The 25,510-nt window shown below is 33.3% G+C and overlaps 1 protein-coding gene across 1 annotated transcript in view; it reads left to right on the top strand.

Moving 5' to 3' along the window:
• Window positions 1–3,441: 3,441 nt before the first annotated feature.
• The window catches only part of LOC128233376 (nephrin-like), a 34,060-nt gene continuing 11,991 nt past the window's right edge, over window positions 3,442–25,510 (top strand). The window contains exons 1-10 of the mRNA XM_052947023.1: window positions 3,442–3,761; window positions 10,460–10,801; window positions 11,957–12,292; window positions 13,466–13,756; window positions 14,229–14,540; window positions 18,185–18,466; window positions 20,097–20,393; window positions 20,628–20,936; window positions 22,630–22,932; window positions 23,064–23,186. Of these exons, the coding sequence (XP_052802983.1) occupies window positions 3,701–3,761; window positions 10,460–10,801; window positions 11,957–12,292; window positions 13,466–13,756; window positions 14,229–14,540; window positions 18,185–18,466; window positions 20,097–20,393; window positions 20,628–20,936; window positions 22,630–22,932; window positions 23,064–23,186 (2,656 nt within the window). The 5' untranslated portion in view covers window positions 3,442–3,700. The remainder of the gene's footprint in view (window positions 3,762–10,459; window positions 10,802–11,956; window positions 12,293–13,465; window positions 13,757–14,228; window positions 14,541–18,184; window positions 18,467–20,096; window positions 20,394–20,627; window positions 20,937–22,629; window positions 22,933–23,063; window positions 23,187–25,510) is intronic.

The raw sequence follows: 25,510 nt of genomic DNA, 5'->3' as shown, positions 1-25,510 counted from the left end.
TGCAATTTCGGAGCTACTGAGATGGTACCATACATTGGTTTAAATACAAAAAAAAAACAGATCGAAAAGTATCTACAGCATGATGAGCTCAGAAGAGAGTATACTGTACATGTATACACTTCAGGTGTATCTCTCTATTTAGAAGCTATATATCTGTATTATAATTAACACTGAACATTTTATACTTGTTTAAGTAAATTTACACTAATAAAAAATCGTAGTTAAGTGATGTGACATGTATAAACAGTGTAAATTTACTTTTTTATTTATTTCAAAAACATATTAATAATCGGTCAGAACTTTCATAAACACCTTTAAATACAGTATATTTCTAAACTCGTCAGAGGAGATCACAGCGTTGTCGACTTCAGATCGAGTTCACTCATAAACGTTGTCTGCTCCGCACTTCAGCTATGTTATATCAGTAAAGGCTTGGCTAGCACGAAAATGAATCATGTTACTTTTTTCTGTTGGTGTTCATTTTGGATGTTTTTAGCTATTTTCATATTTCGAACATTTAATCATAAATATAGTTATGCTATGATACTCAAATTGCTTAAGCTTACATTTACATAGAATAAGAGAGAATATAACTTTAGAAGTCTCTAGCGAATGTATTCAAATTATTTCAGACTTGCACCCACTTTAGGTCATGGTGTTAACTGAACGTAAAGTAAACATATCATTCGACCGGATAAACGTTTATCATGTGATAAGTTAGAAAATAGTTTTGTATAAACAAACTATGGTGGCCTAAAGTGGAGTCACGCCTGTGCATATAATGTTTACAAGCTTGTATTGCTTAATATGTAAGTCGGCAGAATTTGGATTAACACACATTTGTGGTGGATGCATTATTGAGACAATAAAATGTGCAGTAACCATGTTTTTCAGGCAAAATGTTTTATGAAATATAACGCACAAAACTGACCTTGATGAAATAGACTTTGACAAAAAAAATGGCAGAGTATGCGAAATGTACATATAACATAATGACTAGACAAAAAAACTCAGCTTCCTTAACGTGTTCGTTTCAATTAACTAAATATAATTTTAACTTTTAATACACTTTTTCATTATCGTCAATGTTAACCTAAAATTATATTAAGCGTTGTATCATTCTTATAATTTGTTCGCTATGTATTGAGATATCTCACGATGATTTGTCAATACCAAGGAAATAAATATTCAACATATTTTGTTAACAGTCGGATGGCCCCTATTCTGTACTATAACACGATAATACATTTTCAGAAATGCTCATTAAAACACATGCTTTTTTTCTTTTTCTTTTTTTCAATAATTGATACATATATCTAAATGATATGTGAAGATATATCTCAATACTTGTAAACACACTAAACTCTACCACTTACATTAACACTATATTTGTCAGTGTTCTGTATGTAAGCAGAGACATGTTATCGAACATAACATCAATATACGACAACATATTCTAAACGAACATCACAACGCCAGACGACAACAAATACTATACGACCATCACAACGCCAGACGACAACATATAATATACATCCATCACAACGCCAGACGACAACAATTATTATAAGAACATAACATCGCCATACGACAACATATTCTATACGAACATCACAGCGCCATACGACAACAAATACTAAACGACCATCACCACGCCATACGACAACAATTATTATAAGAACATAACATCGCCATACGACAACATATTCTATACGGACATCACAACGCCAGACGACAACAAATATTATACGACCATCACAACGTCACAAGTCAATAGATACTTTACGACCATCACAACGTCAGACGACAATACATTCTATACGAACATAACATCGCCATACGACAACATATTCTATACGAACATCACAACGCCAGACGACAACAAATATTATACGACCATCACAACGTCACAAGTCAATACATACTATACGACCATCACAACGTCAGACGACAACATATTCTATACGAACATAACATCGCCAGACGACAACATATTCTATACGAACATCACAACGCCAGACGACAACAAATACAATACGACCATCACAACGCCAGACGACAACAAATACTATACGACCATCACAACATCAAAAGACAACATTTACTATACGACCATCACAACGCCAGACGACAACAAATACTTTACGAACATCACAACGCCAGACGACAACAAATTTATACGAACATTACAGCGCCATACGACAACAAAGACTATACGACCATCAAAACACCATACAACAACAAATACTATACGACCATCACAACGCCATACGATAAACAATTACTATACGAACGTCACAAGACAACATTTTCTATACGAACATCACAACGCCACACGAAAACAAATACTATACGACCATCACAATGTCACAAGTCAACAAATACTATACGACCATCACAACGCCACACGAAATCAAATACTATACAACCATCGCAACGTTACATGACAACAAATTCGACACAGATATCAATTTGTCGCACTTGATGTACAAGTAAGGGTACCCACCCTGCCAAATGATAGTATTTCTTCTTACAACACAATTACGACTCAGCAAGGAATTCTTAATTTAATGAATTGTCAGTTAGTTAAAAACCTCATCCATATATAACTTGATAACATTATCGGTACAAATGAATATTGAGAAAAAAAACGATGATTTTTACATTTGTAATTATTTTGGTAAGATTTCGACCATAATGTTATTGAAACAATATTTGTATCTCATTCTACCAAAAACGCACACCTTCATTACCTGTTAAAATGTAGAAACTAGTTGGCTTATTCTAAAATCAAATTCGTAATAATATATGAATATCATATGGAAGCATGTGTGACATTGATATTGTCAACCCGAGAGCAGAATGTCCCCCGAGGCGTCTGTTTCGAGGGTTGACAATATCAACGTCACACATGCTGCCATATGATATTTATTCTATAATACCAAACAAAATTAAGTACATAAAATAGTTTTGAAATGAATTTAATAAAAAAAGTTTAACAAGGTAAACAAAATATAACTTAATCAAATAAATATATCCAGAACAAAATTTCACCGTTAATTATGCTAAAATTCCTTCGAAAACTGTTGTCTAATGTTTTTGTGTTCACATTGAATAGTGACGTCACTGCTGTATGTGTATAAGGGAGGCAATCACGTCATGATGTAGCTAAAATATTGAAGCAGTTATTTGCCCTTATATGACATTCAAGTCGCATGACCTGACAGTGAATTTTCGCTTGGTCACGTGTCAAAACGGTTCAAAATATCTCTTTTTCGGGTAATGGGATTTTACCATTGTAGACAAAAGTGAGGTATAATAATTGTGCATATAGTTCTGGGTTCAAGAACTCATTCATAATAATCACATATTTTAAGTGTTCAATAGATGTATGTTCATTGCAGGTGCTGATGGTTCCGTCATCATAAGTTCATCAGCATCCAGTGTTCCAGAGGGGTCATCACTTACATTAAACTGCACGTATACTGGAAATGATCGGGTGAGGGGAATACAGTGGATAAACAATGGCAAAAACACGAGACGAAAATACGATATATCAATCAGACAATCCAATCCATGTTCAATACAAGGAGTACCTGGTCTCAACCTAACTCTCTTCACCTACACATGTTTAACACTGACTGTTTTCAATGTGACACGGAACAACCAGGGAGACATCTTCACATGTACAGCAAATACTATGAGCGGGAGTGCTTGGGAGAATATAAACAGCGCAAATAGTGTTATCGTCAATGTATCAGGTAAGGCATCTGCACAACATACATTACGTGGATTATTATTTTAATAAGATATAGTCTTCAAATTGTTTGCGTGTTTCTTATAATTCAAGGTTATATAAGCTCAAATGAAGTATTTTGTACTGTGCGGATTTAAGTTTTTTAAACACGATTGCTAACGCCACCTTGAATTCACATATGACCCAATTGTAATTAAAAGCAAGTTACGAACAATACGCATTAAATGTTTTGTGAAATGCCTTTTGTAGACGTTTTAAGTACATATACTTTTATCCTATTTCGGTAAATCGGCATTGCATCATATGTCTGTAAATTTTAAATTTTAAAGGTGAATTTTTAAAATTCTTGTAATGTATGCTGTACAACCATTGAAATAATGTTAAATATTTATTTGTCAAGAAAATAAACAAGGTTTTGCTTTCACAAAAATCGCGCCTTTGAACAAAAACAAACAAACTAATTATACTAATTTTGTGTAGCATAATCACACTAAAACAAGGATCTATGATATGGCGGAATAATATTTACAAGATGAATAATGTCTAGGTTAAGAAAAAGACACGCGTTCAGCTTTAACTACACTGTATCAAAAGCATAGCATGTGTAAGTAAGTACAAAACTTGCTCGGCAATGCTTTTGGGATCAGGTAGGAATCCGCAGCATTACCTCAAGGTTGAAGTCACACTTATTGATATCTTAAAGGTACATTGTGTTGTCGCCGTTGTCCATTTTGAGATAACCGCGAGATCACGTACTTATTGACATGATTAATTTCGATACTATGTTTAGAAAACTGTGATACCTAACAGGTAAACTTAAATGAGCAATACCAAACAAACGTGTTCAAGATTAATACTTTTAATCAATATAGTTAATGTTCTATAAAATGATTTGTCTACGCTACCCCTCTCCTCTGCTCTTCTGTTGGAACACTCAGTTTATATACGATTTCACATACGCCTACTGACATTCCAGTTGCGACGGCAGATGATCCCGCTTCTGAATTGCTTTGTTCAAAGTGATAATCATGTAACTTTTAATAAAAATAGCTTATTGTACTTAAGGATAGTTTACAGGTACTGGATACATGCACAGCGTTTGATAATCAATACCCAAAATTCCAAAACATTCTGAAAACTCATTTTAATCAAACTTTAGTACCATATGATGCATACGTAACGCACTAACGTGTTACAGTTGCAACAGAACCACTGCCAGCTAACCTGTTGGACGTCTGGTTTTAAATTTATCCAACTATAAACTTTCAGGTATTCTGCACAAACTGTTAACTTTTAGCTACATTGAAAACTGAATAGAACCCAGCCAAGATGTAGAAGCCACTACATCTTCGAACAACCACAATGTTAATAAATTAATTAATCATATAAATATAAAGCCACATAGGCCACTACGTTACGTCATGCCAGACAGTGATCAAAGATATATTAAAACGACAAATCGAAAACGAAATAATGTATAGTCTGTACTTGAAGTAAAACAAATAAAACATTCAGTCGAAACTCCCTATTTGGAACTCTGTTATCTCGATATTCTGGTTATGTCGAGCTGTTTTCGAATGTGTTTGGTTAAGTAAGTCAAGTTAAATATATAGGTTATATCGAATGATTGTTATCGTTATGACCCCGACCAAACGTAATCAGTCATCACCAGTTGCACAGGTAACCAACGACGATGTTCTCTCGCATATAAATATACTGAACATTATGTACAAACACCTGGTTGAGCTTGACTCAATTCAATCGTCAATTAATAATAGTACGGTAAAAATGCAATCAATGGAGACACAGATCAGCAGCATTGAAACCAAATTGCAGGATACTGAACAAAGTCGCCAATTTGACAGCCTATCTATTGAGAAAATTGATATGCAACAGTAAGAGCTTGACTATCTAATTTAGAAATTGAAAATTGTAGAAAGTTAACAGGAAAAGAGAGAGCAGGAGTCGAAAGACGATAGTAAAAATCTCAGATGTCGTAGCATGAGATACAAATTAATGTTTTTAAACATAACGGAGGACGCTGATGAAAATTGTAAGCATAAAGTACTGTTCTATATCAAAGACAAACTGAAACGCCCAAACGCGACAATCATTGGACTTCATCGCGCCCACAGGGTTGTAAGGACGGCAAGATTTGCCTAATTATCGCTAAGTTTGTGCTATACGCCAATCGCGAGCGCGTAAGGCCGCCAAACAGTTAAAGGGAGCGCAAGGTCATTGATAAACCCAGTAAACTCAAACCCATCATGATCGAAGCCCGAAAACAACAAAAGGACGCTTATATCAAAGTGGAGGAACTATTTATCGACAAAAAACTTTATAAAGAAAGTGACTAGGAAAACAGTGTTCTCAGATGTTTATTATGGAATATTTAAGGATTGAGTGCAGAGAAAAGAACATCACGCGAGTTTGTTGATTTTATTTCTAGTAATGGTGTTATATGGTAAATTTGTGAAACGTGGATACATTCAAAATTAATTGTTACAACACCATTGACTGTCAACATGTGGCGACCTTGGCCAGAAAAGTATACACAAAAGCCATCGAAATGATTATAAGATTGTTCGAGCGAGCGAACTCCCGACTGTTCGTGGTAGACCATAAAGTGGCTACCCCGTTACAGGAAATAAAAACTCCTAAAACCGTTAAGGACAAAAAACCACCGAGACTAAATCTAACCTAAATTCAATCGGAACGTTGGGATGGTTACTATAAAATAAATAACAGCATTATAAATGACATTGCATATCAAAATCAAATTAAAACTGATATAAAAGAAACTGTTGAAATAAATTGCAATTGTAATCCCAATACTCTTTGGGAACTTATTAAAGGTACTATAAAAAACTTTTCAATCAAATATGCAACTTACACAAGAAGAGAGAAAGAAAAGAAAGAAAACGAAATAATTGAAAATCTAAATAAAAATCAAAATCAAATACAATCTAATAGCAATGACTATTTTGCAGAAGAAATAGCACATTAAAACAAGAATTGGATAGTTATACGACAGCAAAAATAAACGGAATGGTATTACGTTCAAAAGCTCAACACGTGGAATACAACGAGAAAAACAGTCGATATTTTGCTAATCTCGAAAAACGTCATTACGAACAGAAAACAATAACTAAGCATACATCAAATGATACTGTATTAAGGGACATAAATGATATTTTACGAGAACAAAGAAAACTAAAACTAAAAAAATCTGTAAAAAAAAACAAAAACAACACAGTAGTGATATAAACTTCTTTGAAAGTTCCTCGAGAAAATTAAGCAACGAGGAAAAAATGATTTGTAAAGGCATAATAAGTGAACATGAATGTGCAAATGCTTTAACGAAATGAGTGTAAATAAAAGCCCTGATTCGGATGGATTATCTGTTGAATTTTATAAAGTATTCTGGGATATTTTGAAGCTTCATTTCGTAAATTATATTAACTATTAATTTGAAACTCAAAACTTCAAAAACAAGGTTTAATTTCACTTATACCAAAGCAAGGTAAAGATCTCGAACAACTTTCATATTGGCCCCTGATTAGTCTTTTAAATATAGATTACAAAATCGCAACAAAGACCATAGCAAATAGAATAAAGAAAATAATGGATAAAATAATTTCACCAAATCAAACTGGATTTATAAAAGGGATATATATAGGGGAGAACATTAGACTAATTCAAGAGATTATTGAAAATTTGAAAAAGTCAAAAAAATATCGGGGCTTCTCATATTTGTTGACTTCGAAAAAGCGTTTGATAGCATTGATCACCAATTCGTGATTAAATGTTTAAAGCACTTCAATTTTGGGTAAGAGCTTATACAGTGGGTAAAATTGATCTATACAGACATAAAAGGAATTATTCTAAATAATGGCCATCTCTCAGATGGGTGTCCTTTGTCTTCTTTTCTTTTTCTAATATGCATTGAAATGCTTTCAAATTATATTGAATGTTGTCCTGAAATCGAAGGTATTAAAATACAAAACTCTCATATGAAACAAACATTATTTGCTGACGATGCTACGTTTTTCAATAATGGAAATGAAAGGTCATATAAAAATCTAATTCATTCAATTCAAGATTTTGGCATTACGTCTGGATTAAAAATAAATTACTCAAAAACGATAGTTCTTCAAGTAGGTTACTTAAATGGAAAAAAAAATATTTTAGTAAAGGAAGTCGTTTTACTTGGACCTCAACATCTGCAAAAGCACTTTGAATAATATTTTCCAATAATATAGATTCTTTTTTGACCAACAATATTTTATCAAAAATACAGGAATTTAACAAATTTCTTAAACAATGGCAACATAGAAAATTAACCCTTCTTGGTAAAGAAAATGTAGTCAAAACATTCGCCCTACCTAAACTAATTTTTCCTTTTACTGTGTTACCAAATCCTCCTGATCAACTGATAAACGAGATAACAAAATCTATTTTTGCTTTTATATTGGATAATAAACCTGATAAAATTTAAAGAGAAAAGCTATACCTCTCCCGTGAAAATGGGGGATTTATTCTCCCGAATTTAAAAAATATTTATACAAGCTATTAAATCAAGCTGGATTAAAAGATTAATTGATGATAGTAATCATGGGAAATGGAAAATATTTTTTACTAAAATACAATATAAAAAGGGTGGAAATATCATATTTGATTGTAATCTGTATGAAAACGATATCAAAATTTTATGTGGTCAAAACTTTTTTTAAAACGTCCTTCCATCGTGGAACATGTTTAAAAAGAAGCAAGCCAACACACACATAAGAAAAGTCATTATTTAGAACAACTCCGAATTAAAATGTAACAATGAAACAATGTATTATAAAGGATGGCACGACAAGGGGATACTCAATCTCGAACATACCTTCGACTTAAGATTTAAGAAGTTCTATTCATTTGATAACATGCAACTTCTATACGAAATCCCCAATGGTGACTATTTAACGTATCTACAACTTATCAGTAATATGCCGCAAAACGTATCTACAACTTATCAATAATATACCGCAATATATGAAAAATGAACTAAAAATATCAGATATTACTGTTTTGGCTGAAAAAAAATCGATGTTGGAAAAAATTAAGACCCAAAAAAGATTACACAGTTTCTGTATAATAAACATATTCAAAATAACAGTATTGAAATAAAACATAAACATATATGGGAAAACTCTTTAAACGAAACACTGAATTGGAAGGAAGTATATTCACTGCCATATATAGCAACAATCTTCACATGTATACGTGCCTTTCAGTTTAAGTTAATCAACATAATTATACCAACAAATTAATATCTTTTTAAATGCAAATTATCCAATTCTAGTTTATGCAACTTGTGTTCCAGCTTTGAGGAAACAATAAACCACATGTTCTGGGAGTATTATATCATACCTGACCTGTGGAATGAATTGAAACGCTTTCTCCACTCAAAAAATATTAGAATTGAACTAAATATAAAAAAATGTTTTATTAGGAATAAACGTTGAAAGAAACTATAGCTGTATTTACTGCATAGTTATACTTCTAAAATATTACATTTTCTGTCAAAAAACAGAGAAACAATTCCTTACTTCCGAAATTTTGAAAAATACTTATATATTCGAATCAATATTGAACGTGAAATAGCTATTATGAAAGATAAGCTAAATGTCCATTTGCAAAAATGGGCTTTTCTTTTATAATCATCAGATATATAATACATGTTAGAAAGCCAGTTTTTCTTTTTTCTTTTTATTTAAATCCTTTTATGGGCATTTTCTTTATTTTTTTAGCCCAATCCCCCCCTTTTTTCGATATCAGAAAATCGCAAAACAATTGGTTTCTTCATATGAAAGATACTTTTTTGTATACATGTCAAATGTTTTCTATGTATAACGGTATGGAGTGCTTTTTGTATACGTTTGAATAAAAAAAGGAGAATGTAATGTGTGTTGTTATTTACGGATAGGAATATAAGAACAATCCTGTATGTATGTATCATACAGCGTCCAGAATGTAATGCCCTTACAGAAGGATATAGAATTTATTTTTTTGAGTATTGTTTTTGACGTAGAAATTGCACGTACCCGTGACTTCTTCTTCTTCTTCTTCTTATTATTATTATTATTATTATTATTATTATTATTATAACTAGACGAAAACAAAACAGTCTAATGATGATGCACTCATCAAAGACGCGGTAAAATAATTGTAGTCTAATTATGTGTTAGTGGGGTATTGCAGACGTAATTCCTTGCAAACTTCAATATTTAACAGTCAAGTTTTTCCACCGCCTATCCATATTTTGGTATATTAGCTAAATTTCGAGCCGCGGTTTGTCGAGCCGTACACGTTTAAAAAAACTTAAATCTTGTTAAACTACATTAAAATATGGAGTTTCGTTGTAAACATACATGGTTATGTAAATAAAGATATAAATAAACAGCAGTTTCTGAACCGAATGCACACGCATACAAAATAGTCGTTTTTATCCTTTATTTCCATCAATAATAAGTAAAAACGAATGTTTAAATGTGTCAGTTATTTGCCGTCTTAACTAGTCGCAAAGTAGGAAAAAAATAGTAAAATCTGTTTTCTCCGTTACCATTGCGCGCTATTGCTGTTTTCCAGAACTCGTGCACAATGATTATATATATATATTAAACTTTCATAAATGTCAGCATAACATGTACATTCCAGGTTCTGATGGTTCCGTTATCATAAGTTCATCAGCAACCAGTGTTCCGGAGGGGTCGTCACTTACATTAAACTGCACGTATACTGGAAATGATCTGGTGAGGGGAATACAGTGGGTAAACAATGGCAACAACATGGGACGAAAATATGATATAGCGATTGAACAATCCAAACCATGTTCAATATTAAGAATACCTGGTCTCAATCAAACTCTCTTCAACTACACCTGTTTCACACTGACAGTGTTCAATGTGACACGAAACAACCAGAGCGACAACTTCAAGTGTGCAGCAATAACTGGTGTGACTATAAGCAGCGAAAATAGCGTTATCGTCAATGTGACAGGTATGGCTTCTAAACAACGTATATGACTTGGATTACTGTCAGTAGTAAACTGCATTGTGATTTTGGATTACTGTCAGTAGTAAACTGCATTGTGATTTTATTAAAATTTAATTCTCAAAATGTTAGTAGGTTTCTTTGGAGTTATGTTAAAGCAAATGAACTATATTTGACTTTCCTGCTTTTCAAGTTTCTTGAACGCCATTGGTAATATCTCTTTAAAATCAGCACATATACAAACTACTTGTATTACCTGGTAAGTATTTCACATATATGCATGAAACGTTTTGAATGATGCCTTAATACACGTAAAAAGTACATGTACAATTAGCAGATTTCGGTTAATTGTCACTGCTGCAAAACACTTGCAAACTTTAATAATTCCAGAAAAGTTTTTACCTTCACATAAATGAAATCTTTGAATAAAAATAAACACCAATGCACTACATTTGTAAGCATTTCTTATCAACTGATTTATTGTAGTATAATCAGTATAATCAAACAAAAACATGCATCAATGAGATTGCTGAACACTATCAACAAAATATAAAAACAATAGAGTCTTGACTAAAAACAGAAAATCATTTAGTTTCTCATACACTGTTGTCTACTTAAGATAGCGTGGGTAAAATTGAAACTGATTCAACCACTTATTTTGGGATAATATATGTAACCACAGCATCACCTGAAACTGTATATTGTGTTGTCGCCGATAACTGTTTTTGAGATAATCATGACAACATGTACTTATTCATGTCACAAACAATTTAAGTCTCTTTAAGTCAAACCCTTGTTACCATTTTGATCTTTATACAAATATCAGCTAACATCTCAAGGACCTTTTGTAGTTTGTATACACATTTACATTGCCTGAGTTTTCGAATTAAACTAGGTATTGCAGTCGTTGTGTTGAACACGTCGGTGTTGGCTGTGTCATACAAATAGTTTATTCTTGGAGAACATCCGTTCGAAATATATGCAAAAACCTTGAACACACATGGCCAAATTCCATGATAATATGCATATGCTACGTTATTTTGTCTTCAAATAATTATTGAAGTGTTTTAAAAGTGTCATTTGGCATCCGTTTTCGGGTTTGATTAATTTAGGCTGACCGTTTTATGTAGTACATACACAAAAATAGTATAAATATTTCAGTGCCGATATCAACTGTAGAGCTGACTTCACCGACAGAGACATATGTTACTCTGAACGCGGGTGAATTGAAGAATTTCAGGTGTCGTACATCAGGTGGGCTTCCAAAGCCAACAGTGGAGTGGTATAAGACGTATGGGTATAACTGTAACAGGAATGGCATCAAGATAACAACAAACATGTCCAGTTTACCGTCTGCAAAAAATGGTTTAATAGAAGTGGAAAGTTCGCTGCATTTTAATGCATCTAGTTTGGACAATACTCTCTGGATTTGTTGCGCAGCAAGTAATGTCAACTCACAGTGGGAACTTTCACGATCAAAACAATTAGAAATTAGACGTAAGTTTTTTACGGAATAATCAAAAACAGAAGAATACGTTATATGTCATAATAAATTTGTGTTTGAAGTAACAATATCTTATTGCAGCTTGTCACAGCACATAACTTTAGTGTGTTGTAGGATAAATGGAAATTATTCACATTTGACAGAAAAAATATCCACTCAAATATATTACACAAAACTTTATTTTAAAACCATTCTACCATTCATCGCTATATTAAATACAAATACCGCCGCTTGTTTCCAAAAATGCAAGTAATTTCAGAACACATTCAGGGATACGATCTTGCAAGCTTTAAAAGCACTATTGCAATAATACAATATAACAAAAGCATATCGTTATATTTCTGGTATTTTGTCTTGTTGTTTAAAAACCTATCCCATCGATATACTCCTTTTCGTGGAGAGGATCGCCACAGGGTATGTCGTCAAACAAGTGTTTCTGATAAACGAGGAAAATGAAATAAAAGGACAGCTTGTTGAGTTCAGTAAAATATTTTTATTTATTTCATTCGCTGTCATATGAAAAATAATATTTCAACGTTTGGCTTCACAACTCGAGAAAATGTTGATTTTTATATGGCTCTCGTGAAACAAAACATAATATGACACTGAAATCAACAAATAGACCGTATGTCAAACCTTTGATGCGATATATTTTTTTCCGATACATGAACGTTTGCATTATTGTAATGAAAAACATCAAATAGTATTTTTCGAGTTCGTAAAATAATATCAAGTTTTGTTTTTGAAACCTATTGCTGAACGAGTTGTACATTTCGGTAAACCTTCAATTAAGAACGATAGAAACGTACACATCATTCCAATAAAACGTCTTTGTAAAACGTAACCTTACAATTGCGCGGGCGAATCCCATTAGCTCACGAATTAGTTAATACAAATTTCATGTGATAGGAAATAGATTTTGCTATGGATTTATGTTAGGCATAAACTATTACTCGCTACCCTCATCGATTTGTATCCAATCGTAACGGTTGCCTTCTGGTCAAACCCATATTACCATTTTGGCTTCTATACAAATATCCTCAGATAATCTCGATTATTTTTTTTTTAGTTCAGTTTAGATAATTAAGACAATGTGGCATAATCAGTTATTGGATGCAAAGTTATCGATATATTCAGTTATTTAATGGCATGTTACTATATTTAAGATCCTCCACCGAGCCCACCAGTGATTGACAACTTCATCGCAATGTCGTATTTCAAGATGATAGAGAATAGCACTGAACGACTGACATGTACGAGTACTGGAGGAAATCCTCTTGCCAGCCTTGCATGGAGCTGTAACAACGGTATCGAGTCTTACCCTAACAAAAGCGATGGTTCAGTCAGTCGTTCAATCTCTTGGACAGCGCGGCGTAACCAAGACCCCATATGCACGTGCACTGCCACACATGAAGCGGGACCGCCTCAACTGGTTAATATGCACATCAGTGTTATGTGTAAGTATGACTCACTGCGTATGTATAGAGTAGGTTTTCTTACACAGTGTTCAATGTTTGTAACCCGGTCGTACAAATACGAATATTTAAACGTGGTTAAGCGTAACCTAACAATCCTTTACAAACACACCTAGTTGTTTTATGTAATATATATGCACTGTGTTATTTGTGTAGTTTTGTGTTGTTGTTCCATGTTTCTTGTTTGAGATTTTTTTTTGTGTTTTATGTCTTTGGCGTTTACCCTGTGCCATTAAACGGGGTTTATGTTTAAATTCTTGGCTACTGAGTTGGTTTCTGTAATATTTCATATAAATATAAAAAATATTAATGTTAACTTGCCTTTATTTATTTTCAAAAAATAGATGAATTAACCACTTCATCCCACCCTCATACTCGTTTTTCGTCTTTAGAATAAATGTTGATTTAACGTAAATATTATGAAGTACTCTTATGCAAGTATTTTTCCATGCAGATCCCCCTTCAATCCCAAAGTTCAAAGTAAACGGTATACAAGTTGGCACCACAATCAGTTTGATTAACGGCAGTACTGAGACGGTGGAGTGTCACAGTTCTGGTAACCCATATCCATCTGCAAATGATTTTACTTGGAGAAAAGGAAAGGTCGTTGTCAGCTCGAATTCAAATTCAAGCTGGATAGGCGGAATCAAAATTCAGGATGGAGGCAGTTACAAATGCAGCGTGACAACTACGATGACACCTTCAGATACCAAACAATCTCCAGTAACTACAATCGAATCTACTAATGCAACCATCGATGTTCTATGTAAGTCACTTAACTCTCTTTATGAAAGCTAAATGTTTTTAACAAATTTTTCACGTTTAAAGCTGCACTCTCACAGATTGAACGTTTTGATAACTTCTATTTTTTGTCTTGGAACGAGCCGATTTTTGCGAAAATGCATGGAAACCAGTTATATATAACTGCTGACAAAAAATAGAATGCAGATTTTTATATTTCAGTTCAATAATTGATGTTTTATGCGTTTTTTAAACCGTTAGTAACGGTTTAAGCCATACAACATTAATTTTCGAACGGAAATATGAAAATCTGCGATCTGATCTTTTGTCAACAATCTATTATTATTGGTTTTTCGATATTTACGCAAACATTTGCTCTTTCCAAGACAAAAAATAAAATAGTTGCAAAAATGGTATATCTGTGAGAGTGCATCTTTAAAGGTTCAGAGATAGTTCAAGTTTTCGTTGACGAGCTGGTTCCTTGTACTGACTTTTAATTAATACACACGCACTCCTTGCGATAAAGTGCTGTTTGTAATAAAACATTTGGGTACTTATAAATGGAAATAAATTTACCATTAACGACCCGTGCATGATCTGAATACATTGCATGTACATTTAGTAAATAAATAATGGTCTTTTTGGTGATGTTATAAGATTGGGGATTTAAATAATACAAAGTGTACACATATTGTTTTTTCATTAAGTACTTTGCTTGAAAGGACGATTATAATAGTTCATGTTTGTTTTGTATAAACATGGGTCTCATATAAAAAGAGAGTGATTACACGGTCCTTTGGAACCGATTTATATTGCAAGCACGTACCCGGTATGGGTTTAAAGAAAGGCCGGCGTGCGAACAAAACCTTACCTTACAAATATGATAGTTGGCCTCTTTGATATATTTTCCTACAATAATCTTACGAAACAAAACACGAAGCTATTACTTGCCTGGTTAAAACCACTTCAGCACATAACAAGAGTTTCTTGGTTTATTTTTAAAAAAGTTATTTTTTTGAGAAAATACTGCGTATTGAAATACATTGACATACATGTAGATTTTATAAATTTACTTACATCCTTTAAAAAGTACAGATGGTTTCAACAAAATATCAAATTATGCTATCTTTTAAGAAGTTTAGATTTAATATAAATATAATGTTTACCTTTTACTCTGAACAGTTTCAATATCTACAAAATGATATACAGTATACAAAAAGCAAATCGGTAAGACAAAAGTTCTGTACAACATAAGTATCGTTATCCCTATTTGAACATATGATTTATAAATAATTGGCTGATAACATTTACAAGGTAGATATAAAAACAAAGCTTATTGAAACTACATAAGTAAAACATAACACAGGAAACAGAACGATCATGTTATAAAGTATCTGACTACTTCAACAGATGTGGTCCACAGACAATCTCAGCATCGTAAATATTTTCTTATTTCAGAATCGTATCAAGTTCAATCATTTGGCCTAATAGTTAATTCCATTCACTGACTATGTTTTATTAGCTATATCACAAATGGCCTCTGTTACAGCATAACAGGTGCATCCACAAGCCCTGCATCCATGAATGACCAGTTACACTAAAATTAATTATATGCATAGTACGGTAATAGAGAACAATTTGACCTATAGCACATCAAGCGAACTAAAATGCTACCTTTTAAAATACCATGTATTGAGGAATTTACAAGCTTACATGTAATTTTGAACACATGTTGTAGAGCCTTGCGTTAAGAATATAGACTTAATATGGCTCGGCCGAGCTTTGCTCGGTTTAGAGCCCGTATTGATATAAGCTTTATATAGGTTGCAATGATAAATGGAAACTATAGGGCTTGGTCAAAACGCCATCAAGGACCCTGTGTAGCCAAGAAACAAGTCATGGTTACTTTAGGAAACCAATATTAATTATTTATTTCGATGAAATATGTAGTTTTATCAGAGTGAAATAACAACAGTGAAAATATTAATTCGATATTTTCACTGCAGCCTAAGGAGTGAAAACATCAACTTTAAGAACTACTTTTAAATCCATTGTAGTTACTTTCCTTGATTAAAACTAAACACGTAAATTTTGAACCAGAAAATGTTGCACAAAAAATAATTTGAAATTCAATAAAGGTTGCATAAGTTTAAATAAAGATATAGTTGGTAATAAACAGCCGACCGTTTATAAGAAAAATGATAATCCTGTTTTTCAAGCTTTTTCTTGAACTTTGAAGCTGAATGATCGAACCTTTGTTTTCATACAAAACAAATTACAGTCGAAAAGAGCTGCTCGAACATAAATACGAGGTTTTGTCATCGTTCAAATAGCTCCTTGAACTGTTTGCTTGGACTGTTTGTCATTGGTATACGTAATACAAATTTACCGGAAAATTCATATAGCATTAAACAGATTAACTGATGTTTATTTTACGCCACCTATGCCTCAAATTTGTCAACAACCTAGCGCGGACTTTACGACCTGCCTTCAAGCGAATTTAAATGTTCTCTGATAGTAAGGGCAGAACAGAATTCAGAAGGAAAGAATTCCCATGTATCATGAAACAAACTCTAAAACTAAGACAAATGATTTTATTCAATGATTATCCGCAATGGATTGGCTACCATGTTCGACCTTACAACCTTCCTTCAAATATATGGCGGCGTAGTAATTTGGTTATATTTTCATGTCCTATCTAATTTAAAAATGAAATAAAATACGATCATATACTGAAATAAACCAAAAGCATCTATTCCATAAAACATTGCAATACTATTTTGCATTTCGCCAAGCACCAAAAGTAATATTTTCAGATAAGGCAGCATGTGAGTCAATACATGCATTACCATATGAGCAGAAGTACCTGCTTGTGAAACTAATTATGAGTTGATAAAAACCAATATATCCAATGAATATTCAAGCAGGCATTTTATTGTTCGTCGTCTATGATTTGATCAACCAATCACACATTAAACCAGTCAATATATCGAATGATAGTTTGTGTATGTGGCGGAGGCATTTTGTATAACACAATTTGAACTTGAACTTTAATTTGATGAATTAATTTGAACATTGAATTATAATATCAATATGTATGAACATATGTTTTTGTTCACCGACTCTAGTATATTTATACTTAAGGAAATTAGTCCTGTGCCTATATTCACTTACCTTAGCTTATGTAAACCTTAATATAACGGACATCTTAAACATTGAATTAATTTGCATCAAAATATCAATACATCAGTAAACGTCATGAGACAAAACAAAGGTCTACCAGCACATGTACTAATACAAATAAAAGTTCACCTTTATATTTACTCTCCTGTTACGATACCTTCGATAAAGTTATTTCATTGGCGCTAAAGGAACACAACATGTTTGGAATACCACTGTTGCTTCAGCAACTAAGCTTGCGTTTTGTTAGCTGATGTTTTTTTGCGGCGGAATCGATTCGCAGTTCATGAACTAATTGACATTGATCAATGACCGCCGCAGTTCAAACAATTTTTTTTTATATAACGGGTTTTCTAGTCTTTTGGTAGTTGCAACTTAATATTATTCACGCAACACAAACCGTGCACATACCAAACAGTTTCATATACCGACGAACCACACTACTTTAACAATTAATCCTTGTAATTCTATTTTATGATTACACACTAGATTCGCCACGGCTGCATAAATTGCAACAGATTAATGCACTGGAAGGAGAAACGTTAACTGTAAAATGCGAATACATGCAAGGTAACCCAGGGAAAACAACAGTCCTAATTTCTCGGTTAAACGATGGAACCAACTGGACCAAAAGTACACATGTTTTGCAATCGTTGAAGCGTAACGATGCCGGCTTGTACAGTTGCACAGTTCGTAACACCATGCAACCAACGGGACAAAATCAGGCAACCGTTGGAGAGCATACTAGGCATTTCAACGTCAATGTGTGGTGTAAGTATTGTATTATAAGCTTATAATTGTACGTGATTATGATGGATTCTTGTTAAAGTGACACTCTTATTCAAAATCGATATATACACGTGTAGAACACAAACATAATTTTGAGTGATTAACCTTTAACTGCTTACTAAATTATGCATTTATGAAAAAATATTAATTACTGATAACAATATGGTAGCCGAGTATTTAACAGCTGAAAACGCAAAAATATTAAATGATTGGGGAATGCTAAAAGCTTTACTGTGATCTACTATCGTCTCATAAGGTAGAAATACTGTGTTTTCTGCACCTTTCTTTCAAATTAAACACTGTATCCTTCATCAGAACCATTGTTTTCAACATGTATAAATCCTTTTTGGTAAATTAAAACAATTGTATTAAATATGGTAAATCTTATTTGGGAGTAATAGTCTTTAAGTGTAACAACGTTCTATACGTCTTTTTATGTTCGTTCATATATATTATTTACATCGAGAAAAAAAGCAAATTCGCATACAGAATTTTTTTTCTCTGGGTGCATTTGTTTATGGTACATGTGCCATAAAAAACGTTCAACTAAACGATGTCAACCGTTATACTCATTTCGTCCTACTGCTTGCCAGGGAAACCATGAATATAACTTTTCATGTAGGAGGGACTGTTAGGTCGAACGCCGCGTTCGAATTCAAGCCCGTTAAAGATTTCAACTTAAAAATGTCATTCAGATCAATAAACGTTTTCAGCATTGAAATACTTTTGATAGGTTTAAAATAATAATTCCAAAATTATTCCGGTTACACACATGTTCTGAATACAAACGTTTCATTTATACTTTTATAGGTTTTGTGTAGAACTTTTGCTATCTGTTTTACAATATAGAGTGATGCAGTTTTCTTTATTATCATTTGAAAGGCAACAGTATAAGTATCTTCCATAGTCGAGAGTGTAAGATAGGTTCATTCCAACCCGAGCGTAGGGTATTATGCGGCAACGAGGTTTACCGAGTCTCCGCAAAATACCCCGCGCGAGGGTTGGGATGAACCTATCTTACACGAGCGGCTATGGTAGATGCTTTTTCTACCACCTCAGTAAAACAAAATATAGTACAATTGTACTTTTTCATTGGAACTCTTTTGTGCGTAGTGAAAATAAATGCGTATAGATACGTGATATTTCGTGGTTGTCATGGATATGCGCGCAGTGACTCAGATCATGTTAATAGTCAAATCGTTCTTGAAATGGTTCTGAGTAGAGTGCAGCATTATTTCTTGAATGGAGCGTGAACACGTTTTTATTGTGCCATTTGAAGCGAGAACTAAATAATTAGGATTCTAAATATTGCTACAAGGCAAGGTTTTCATGATGATAATTGTGTGCTGACAATAAAAAGGAGTTCCGCACGGGTACTTGTTTTATCTTTACCCTCGAGCAAGATAAGTATTTCTAACATGGTCAAATTTTTGGATCTACTTATCTGGGGTGGGAGAAAAATCCATATCTTCTTGAATGTTACGATTTTAATGTAAACGAAATTAAATGACACGAAAACCATACCTTAAAAGAATCAAGTCTATTGTTTAAAAATCCTGATTTGTTTACTCTTTTTTTCACGTCCATTTATGTTTGTATTTGTGTTCTGCAGACAACACTTCTGTGGCCCTGTTTGGTTTAACCAGTCATCCGAATGAGATTAATGTTACTGTGGATGAAAACACCCCTCTTAACTTCTTCTGCAAAGTTGACAGTAACCCAAACTCAACTATTATTCTTGGAAGATCGGACAACGTTGCCCTAACAAAGAGAGATGGGGTTCTTCATTTGTCATTTCATGTTCAAAAAGCTGGCTGTCTTGATACTGGAAGGTACTTTTGTTATGGATATAATAACTACACAGAGGCTTGGACGGCACCAAGGGAACATATGAACGTTTTTGTTCGATGTAAGAAAACTCATTTTACATGAACTGTCAAATTATGTTTATTATAAATATACGTGTAATTAATGTTATATTCGATGTTTGTATTCATTTTGTCTGACATTTCCCAAAAATATTTGTTGAATTTTAGAATTGAGGACAAACATGGTATTTGATAATGTGATATTTAGTTTAACAGCCAAAGCAATTTCATTTTTTAAGCACATCATTAATTCTAAAAAATAAATATTTTCAAAGGTTCACCAAGATCATCTGGTGGTCAGACGGAAAGCAATGTTACAGGAGTCTTTGGCGGCAATGCAACATTTTCCTTAGATGTAGTCGCCTATCCTGTTCCGAGCAAAGAAGGATATGTATGGCACAAGTGGAATGGGGCTACGTATTCTCAAGTTGATAGCAATGCCAAATACAGCGTCAACAATTCTGGTAATTCTACAACATTTACAATCAAATCCATTGAAGAGGAGGATTTTTCAACATACCTGCTAACGGTGTCCAACGGAGTAAACCCAAAGTTCAGCAAAACATTCAACCTAAGTCCTCAAGGTACTTCAGTTTTGTTTTATTATATAAGCTTTTAAAACCACAGTCATTTGGTGGGGATGAATTACTGCTTTGGTTTTTATATGATTTGTAAATGCAATGTTGACATATAACCTAAAGGTATTTATTTGTTCTACAGCTTTATCAAAGGGGTCGCTCCTACCTTAAATCTAGCTTAAATGAACTATCGCAGTTAAACAGTGTTAACAATTGCGAATGGCCTTAATAGCTTAAAAAAGAATAACTCCGATATTCGCGAAAACTGATGAGTACGAAAAACATGCAAAGAAAATTGCTCAAACAAAAAGATGCAACAAAATCCTTTTGTTTATCTTTACAATAGCATCGTCTGAACTTGCACCATTCTAAAAAAATTTTTTTCGAAAGTATAAACAATCTCAATACATTGATCCGGTCCACACATGCAAACAATGCAAAGTTAGAATGAAATTAACTCGTGAAGGGGAGTTCACTCCCTTTAAACGACTGCAGTGTTTACTCTTAAATTGGATCTCTGTATTCATATTTTTTAAGTGTTTATAAAAACAAAATATAATTGTGTTGTCTATCTGAACGTTTGTTTTTAAAAAACAATGAACGTGTGCTTACTATACTTTTAGCGCTAACACGATTCATAAATTTGCATTTCATGCTATATTGAGTTGATCATTTTTGATAAATTGATCTATATATTTATAAACGTTAGACTGTCATAAATAAGATTAGTCTAAAGTAATAATTACTGTATCCGATACCCAAGTTATTGAAATTATACGCGAGCTCAAAACTTGTATAATTATATTTCCGAGAATAACGCAGCAATACATTTAAAGTTTCTGTAGAGATTTCAGTCCATAATATATAATAACAGCCACTTTCGTAAATTTCACGAAGAAGCTCTGATAAATAAGCTTATTTCAAGAAATTAACATGTATATGTTTTGCTTTTATTGCAATGCCAAAATAATTCAAACGTAATACAGTCATAACAATTTATTAACTTTACTAGAAAGTGTACCATGTGTGAGATAAATTCCTTTATAGTTATCAACAAACTAACTGCCATATCGGAACGACAATGAGAAGTAGGTAAAGATTAACTGTGCAACTACAAGCATGCAGATCAATTACAATGCTATTCATAAATATGCACGCCCGTTACTTTACGCGCAACCGTCGTGAACATAATATATCCATCGTTAAAAACTGAAGAATTGAACATGATAACACTATGAGGATGCCCAAATGTTGATGCTCGCAAATACAGACGCATTTTTAACACTACTTATCTTAAACGATGGCCGTTCATGACTGTCAAAAGATGGAAAATGTCTGGTGTGTAAGGAACAATTCCGAATAAAAGCGATTAATACAATAGATCAAATAAGTTACGTTGACCAGTACATGTGTTTAGTAATTGTTATCAAAATAAATCTGCAAAACACAATATTGACCTTGCAATGTCAGAAGGAATATTCCGTGTTGTCTCGTTGCGAACATATCACACGCTTACACACGCTTAACAAAAACATTTTGAGGTCATCAATAAATAAATGCAAACCGAGATAAATAAAAATGAGTTTTTACCAAAATTCAATGAGAGATTTATTTTTTATGATTAAGGTATGTAACAAGTACAAATATTTTGCAAGAACTCAGCACTTTATTAATGTATTAAAACAACGTTTATTTACAGGTGTCCCTCAGTGTCCAACTGGTCTAATAGCCAGTTTAACCACATCGTCTTCAGTTACTATAGAGTGGGTCAGTCACTTTAATGGTGGATTTAAGCAAACATTTGTAATTCTGTACAAAACGATTGAAAGTTCAGAATATTTAGTACTCACGGAAAATGAACTCGACAAGAAGACAAAGAACACAAAAACCATATCGAGATTAAAAGACGGATCGACGTATGATATAATTCTGTTCTCAAGAAACGCCATAGGAAACTGTAGACAAAATACTTCGATCCAAATTGAAACTGATCTTCTTGTAGGTATGTACAAAATTAAACGAAAGAAAACGTAGATGTGATTATTTACGTCATTCTAAATAACATCTGTCCAATGATGTAAATGCATCAATTGAGTTAATAATAATAATAAATTTACTCTTGTTTTTTTGCAGATGATCCCCCGCCATCTTATTCAACACTTATTGTTGGTTTGGCTGGTGGAATTCCTGCAGTTTGCGTCGTAGTCGTCGTCGTTGCTGTTGTTATTGTTGTCGTTTTACGGAAAAGAAGATCTTGTATGTATAAATATTTAACAAAATAAATATCATTTAATATCAAATTTCACTCTTTCACAGCCATCAATCATTTCACCGACAGTCTCTTCTGTCAAACTGTTAATATTTTTATTGTAAATCAACAACAACAACAAAACTCACGTGACGCTCAACGTGGCAAATATCCATGGGAAATTATCAGCAAATTATGGTGTTAACGCTTCGAACAATTCCTCCTCTTGGACACGGCCTACTAACTACATAATTTGACCTGATTTACATTCATTTCTGTATCGGCCAATTGCTCAAAGTAGTTTCAAAACAAAAAATGTAGACACAATTGTTCAATATAGACACAAAACTAGGACATCAGACACAAATAATGTTAAACGTAAACAATAAAACAAGACCTCAGTCACGATTGTTCAATATAGACAGAAAATCAAGATCTCAAGCACAATTGTTGCATGTAGACACAAAATTGTTTAACGTAGGCACAAAAGCAATACCTCAAACACAAATCTTCCACGTAGACACAAAACTGTTAAACCTAGACACAAAACCAAGACCTTAACCACAATTGTTCAACGTAAACACACAACCAAGACCTCAAACACCATTGTTCAAAATAGACACAAAACTACGACCTCAGACACAATGGTTAAAACTAGACACAAATCGGTTCAACCTAGACGCAAAACCTAGACATAAAAAACCATTGTTCGATGTACACACTAAACTCTTCAACGTAGAAACAAAAACAAGACCTCAAACACAATTGTTCCATGTAGACACAAAATTGTTCAACGTAGGCACAAAACCAATACCTCAAACAGATTTTCTCCACGTAGACACAAAACTGTAAAACATAGGCACAAAACCAAGAACTTTTACACTTTTGTTCAATGTAGACACAAAACCAAGACTTCAAACACAATTGTGCAACATAGACACAAACTAAGACCTCAGACACAATAGTTCCATGTAGACAAAACATTGTTCAACGTTGGCACAAAATCAATACCTCAAACGCAGTTGTTCAACGTAGACACAAAATCAAGACCTCAGACACATCTGTTCAAAATAGACACAAAACCAAGACCTTAGACAAAATTGTTCATCATATACATAAAACTATGATCTAAGGTACAATAGTTCACCGTGAAACACAATCAAGACCTCAGACACAAATGTTCAACCTAGACACAAATTCAAGACATCAGACATAATTTTTCGGCGTAGACATAAAACCAAGACATAACATATAATTGTTTGCAATAGACACAAAACCAATTCTTCAGACACAATTGTTCAACATAGTCACACATCCAAGACATCAGACAAAATTGTTCAACGTAGACACAAGACCAAGACCTCAGACACAAATATTATACGTAGACACAAAACCATGAACTAAGATAAAATTGTTCAGCGTAGACATAAAACCAAGACCTAAGACAGAATTATTCAACGAAGACACAAAATCAAGACCTCAGACACAATTGTTCCACATAGACACAAACCATGACGTCAGACACAATTGCTCAACATTGACACAAAACCAAGACTTCAGACACAATTGTTCAACATAGACACAAACCATGACGTCAGACACAATTGTTCAACATTGACACAAAACCAAGACTTCAGACACAATTGTTCAACATAGACACAAACCATGACGTCAGACACATTTGTTAAACATTGACACAAAACCATGACGTCAGACACAATTGTTCAACATAGACACAAAACCAAGACTTTAGATACAATTGTTCAACATAGACACAAAACCAAGACATCAGACACAGTTGTTCAACGTAGACTCAACCTGAGGCACAATTGTTCAACATAGACACAAAATTAAGACTTCAGACACAATTGTTCAACATAGACACACAATAAAGACTTCAGACACAATTGTTCAACATAGACACACAATAAAGACTTCAGACACAATTGTTCAACATAGACACAAAACCAAGACTTCAGACACATTTGTTCAACATAGACCTAAAACCAAAACATCCGAGACAAGAATCACAAAACCCAGCAGTATCACACTTAAGACGAATGCTTCTACCAATTGTTTAAGAACATGTGAATTTTGGAAAGGCCAAGTACTATGGAGTTACATTGGAATACACGGGCGCTCGATGTTTCACTCACCCTCGTATGCTTGAATGCAATTTAACGAAAACGTGTTATTGACGCAAACACGACATAATTTATATGTATTGATATATCCGAAAAACGGTGTTGACTTCTACATGGGTACACCACACTTCAAAAATAATCCCGGCTGTTGAAGAGATGTTGTAATTTTGTTCAAAATAAACCAGTTT

Source organism: Mya arenaria, chromosome 5 (genome assembly GCF_026914265.1).
Source record: "Mya arenaria isolate MELC-2E11 chromosome 5, ASM2691426v1".
Taxonomy (NCBI): domain Eukaryota; kingdom Metazoa; phylum Mollusca; class Bivalvia; order Myida; family Myidae; genus Mya; species Mya arenaria.
This window is presented reverse-complemented; position numbering and strand designations above follow the sequence as displayed.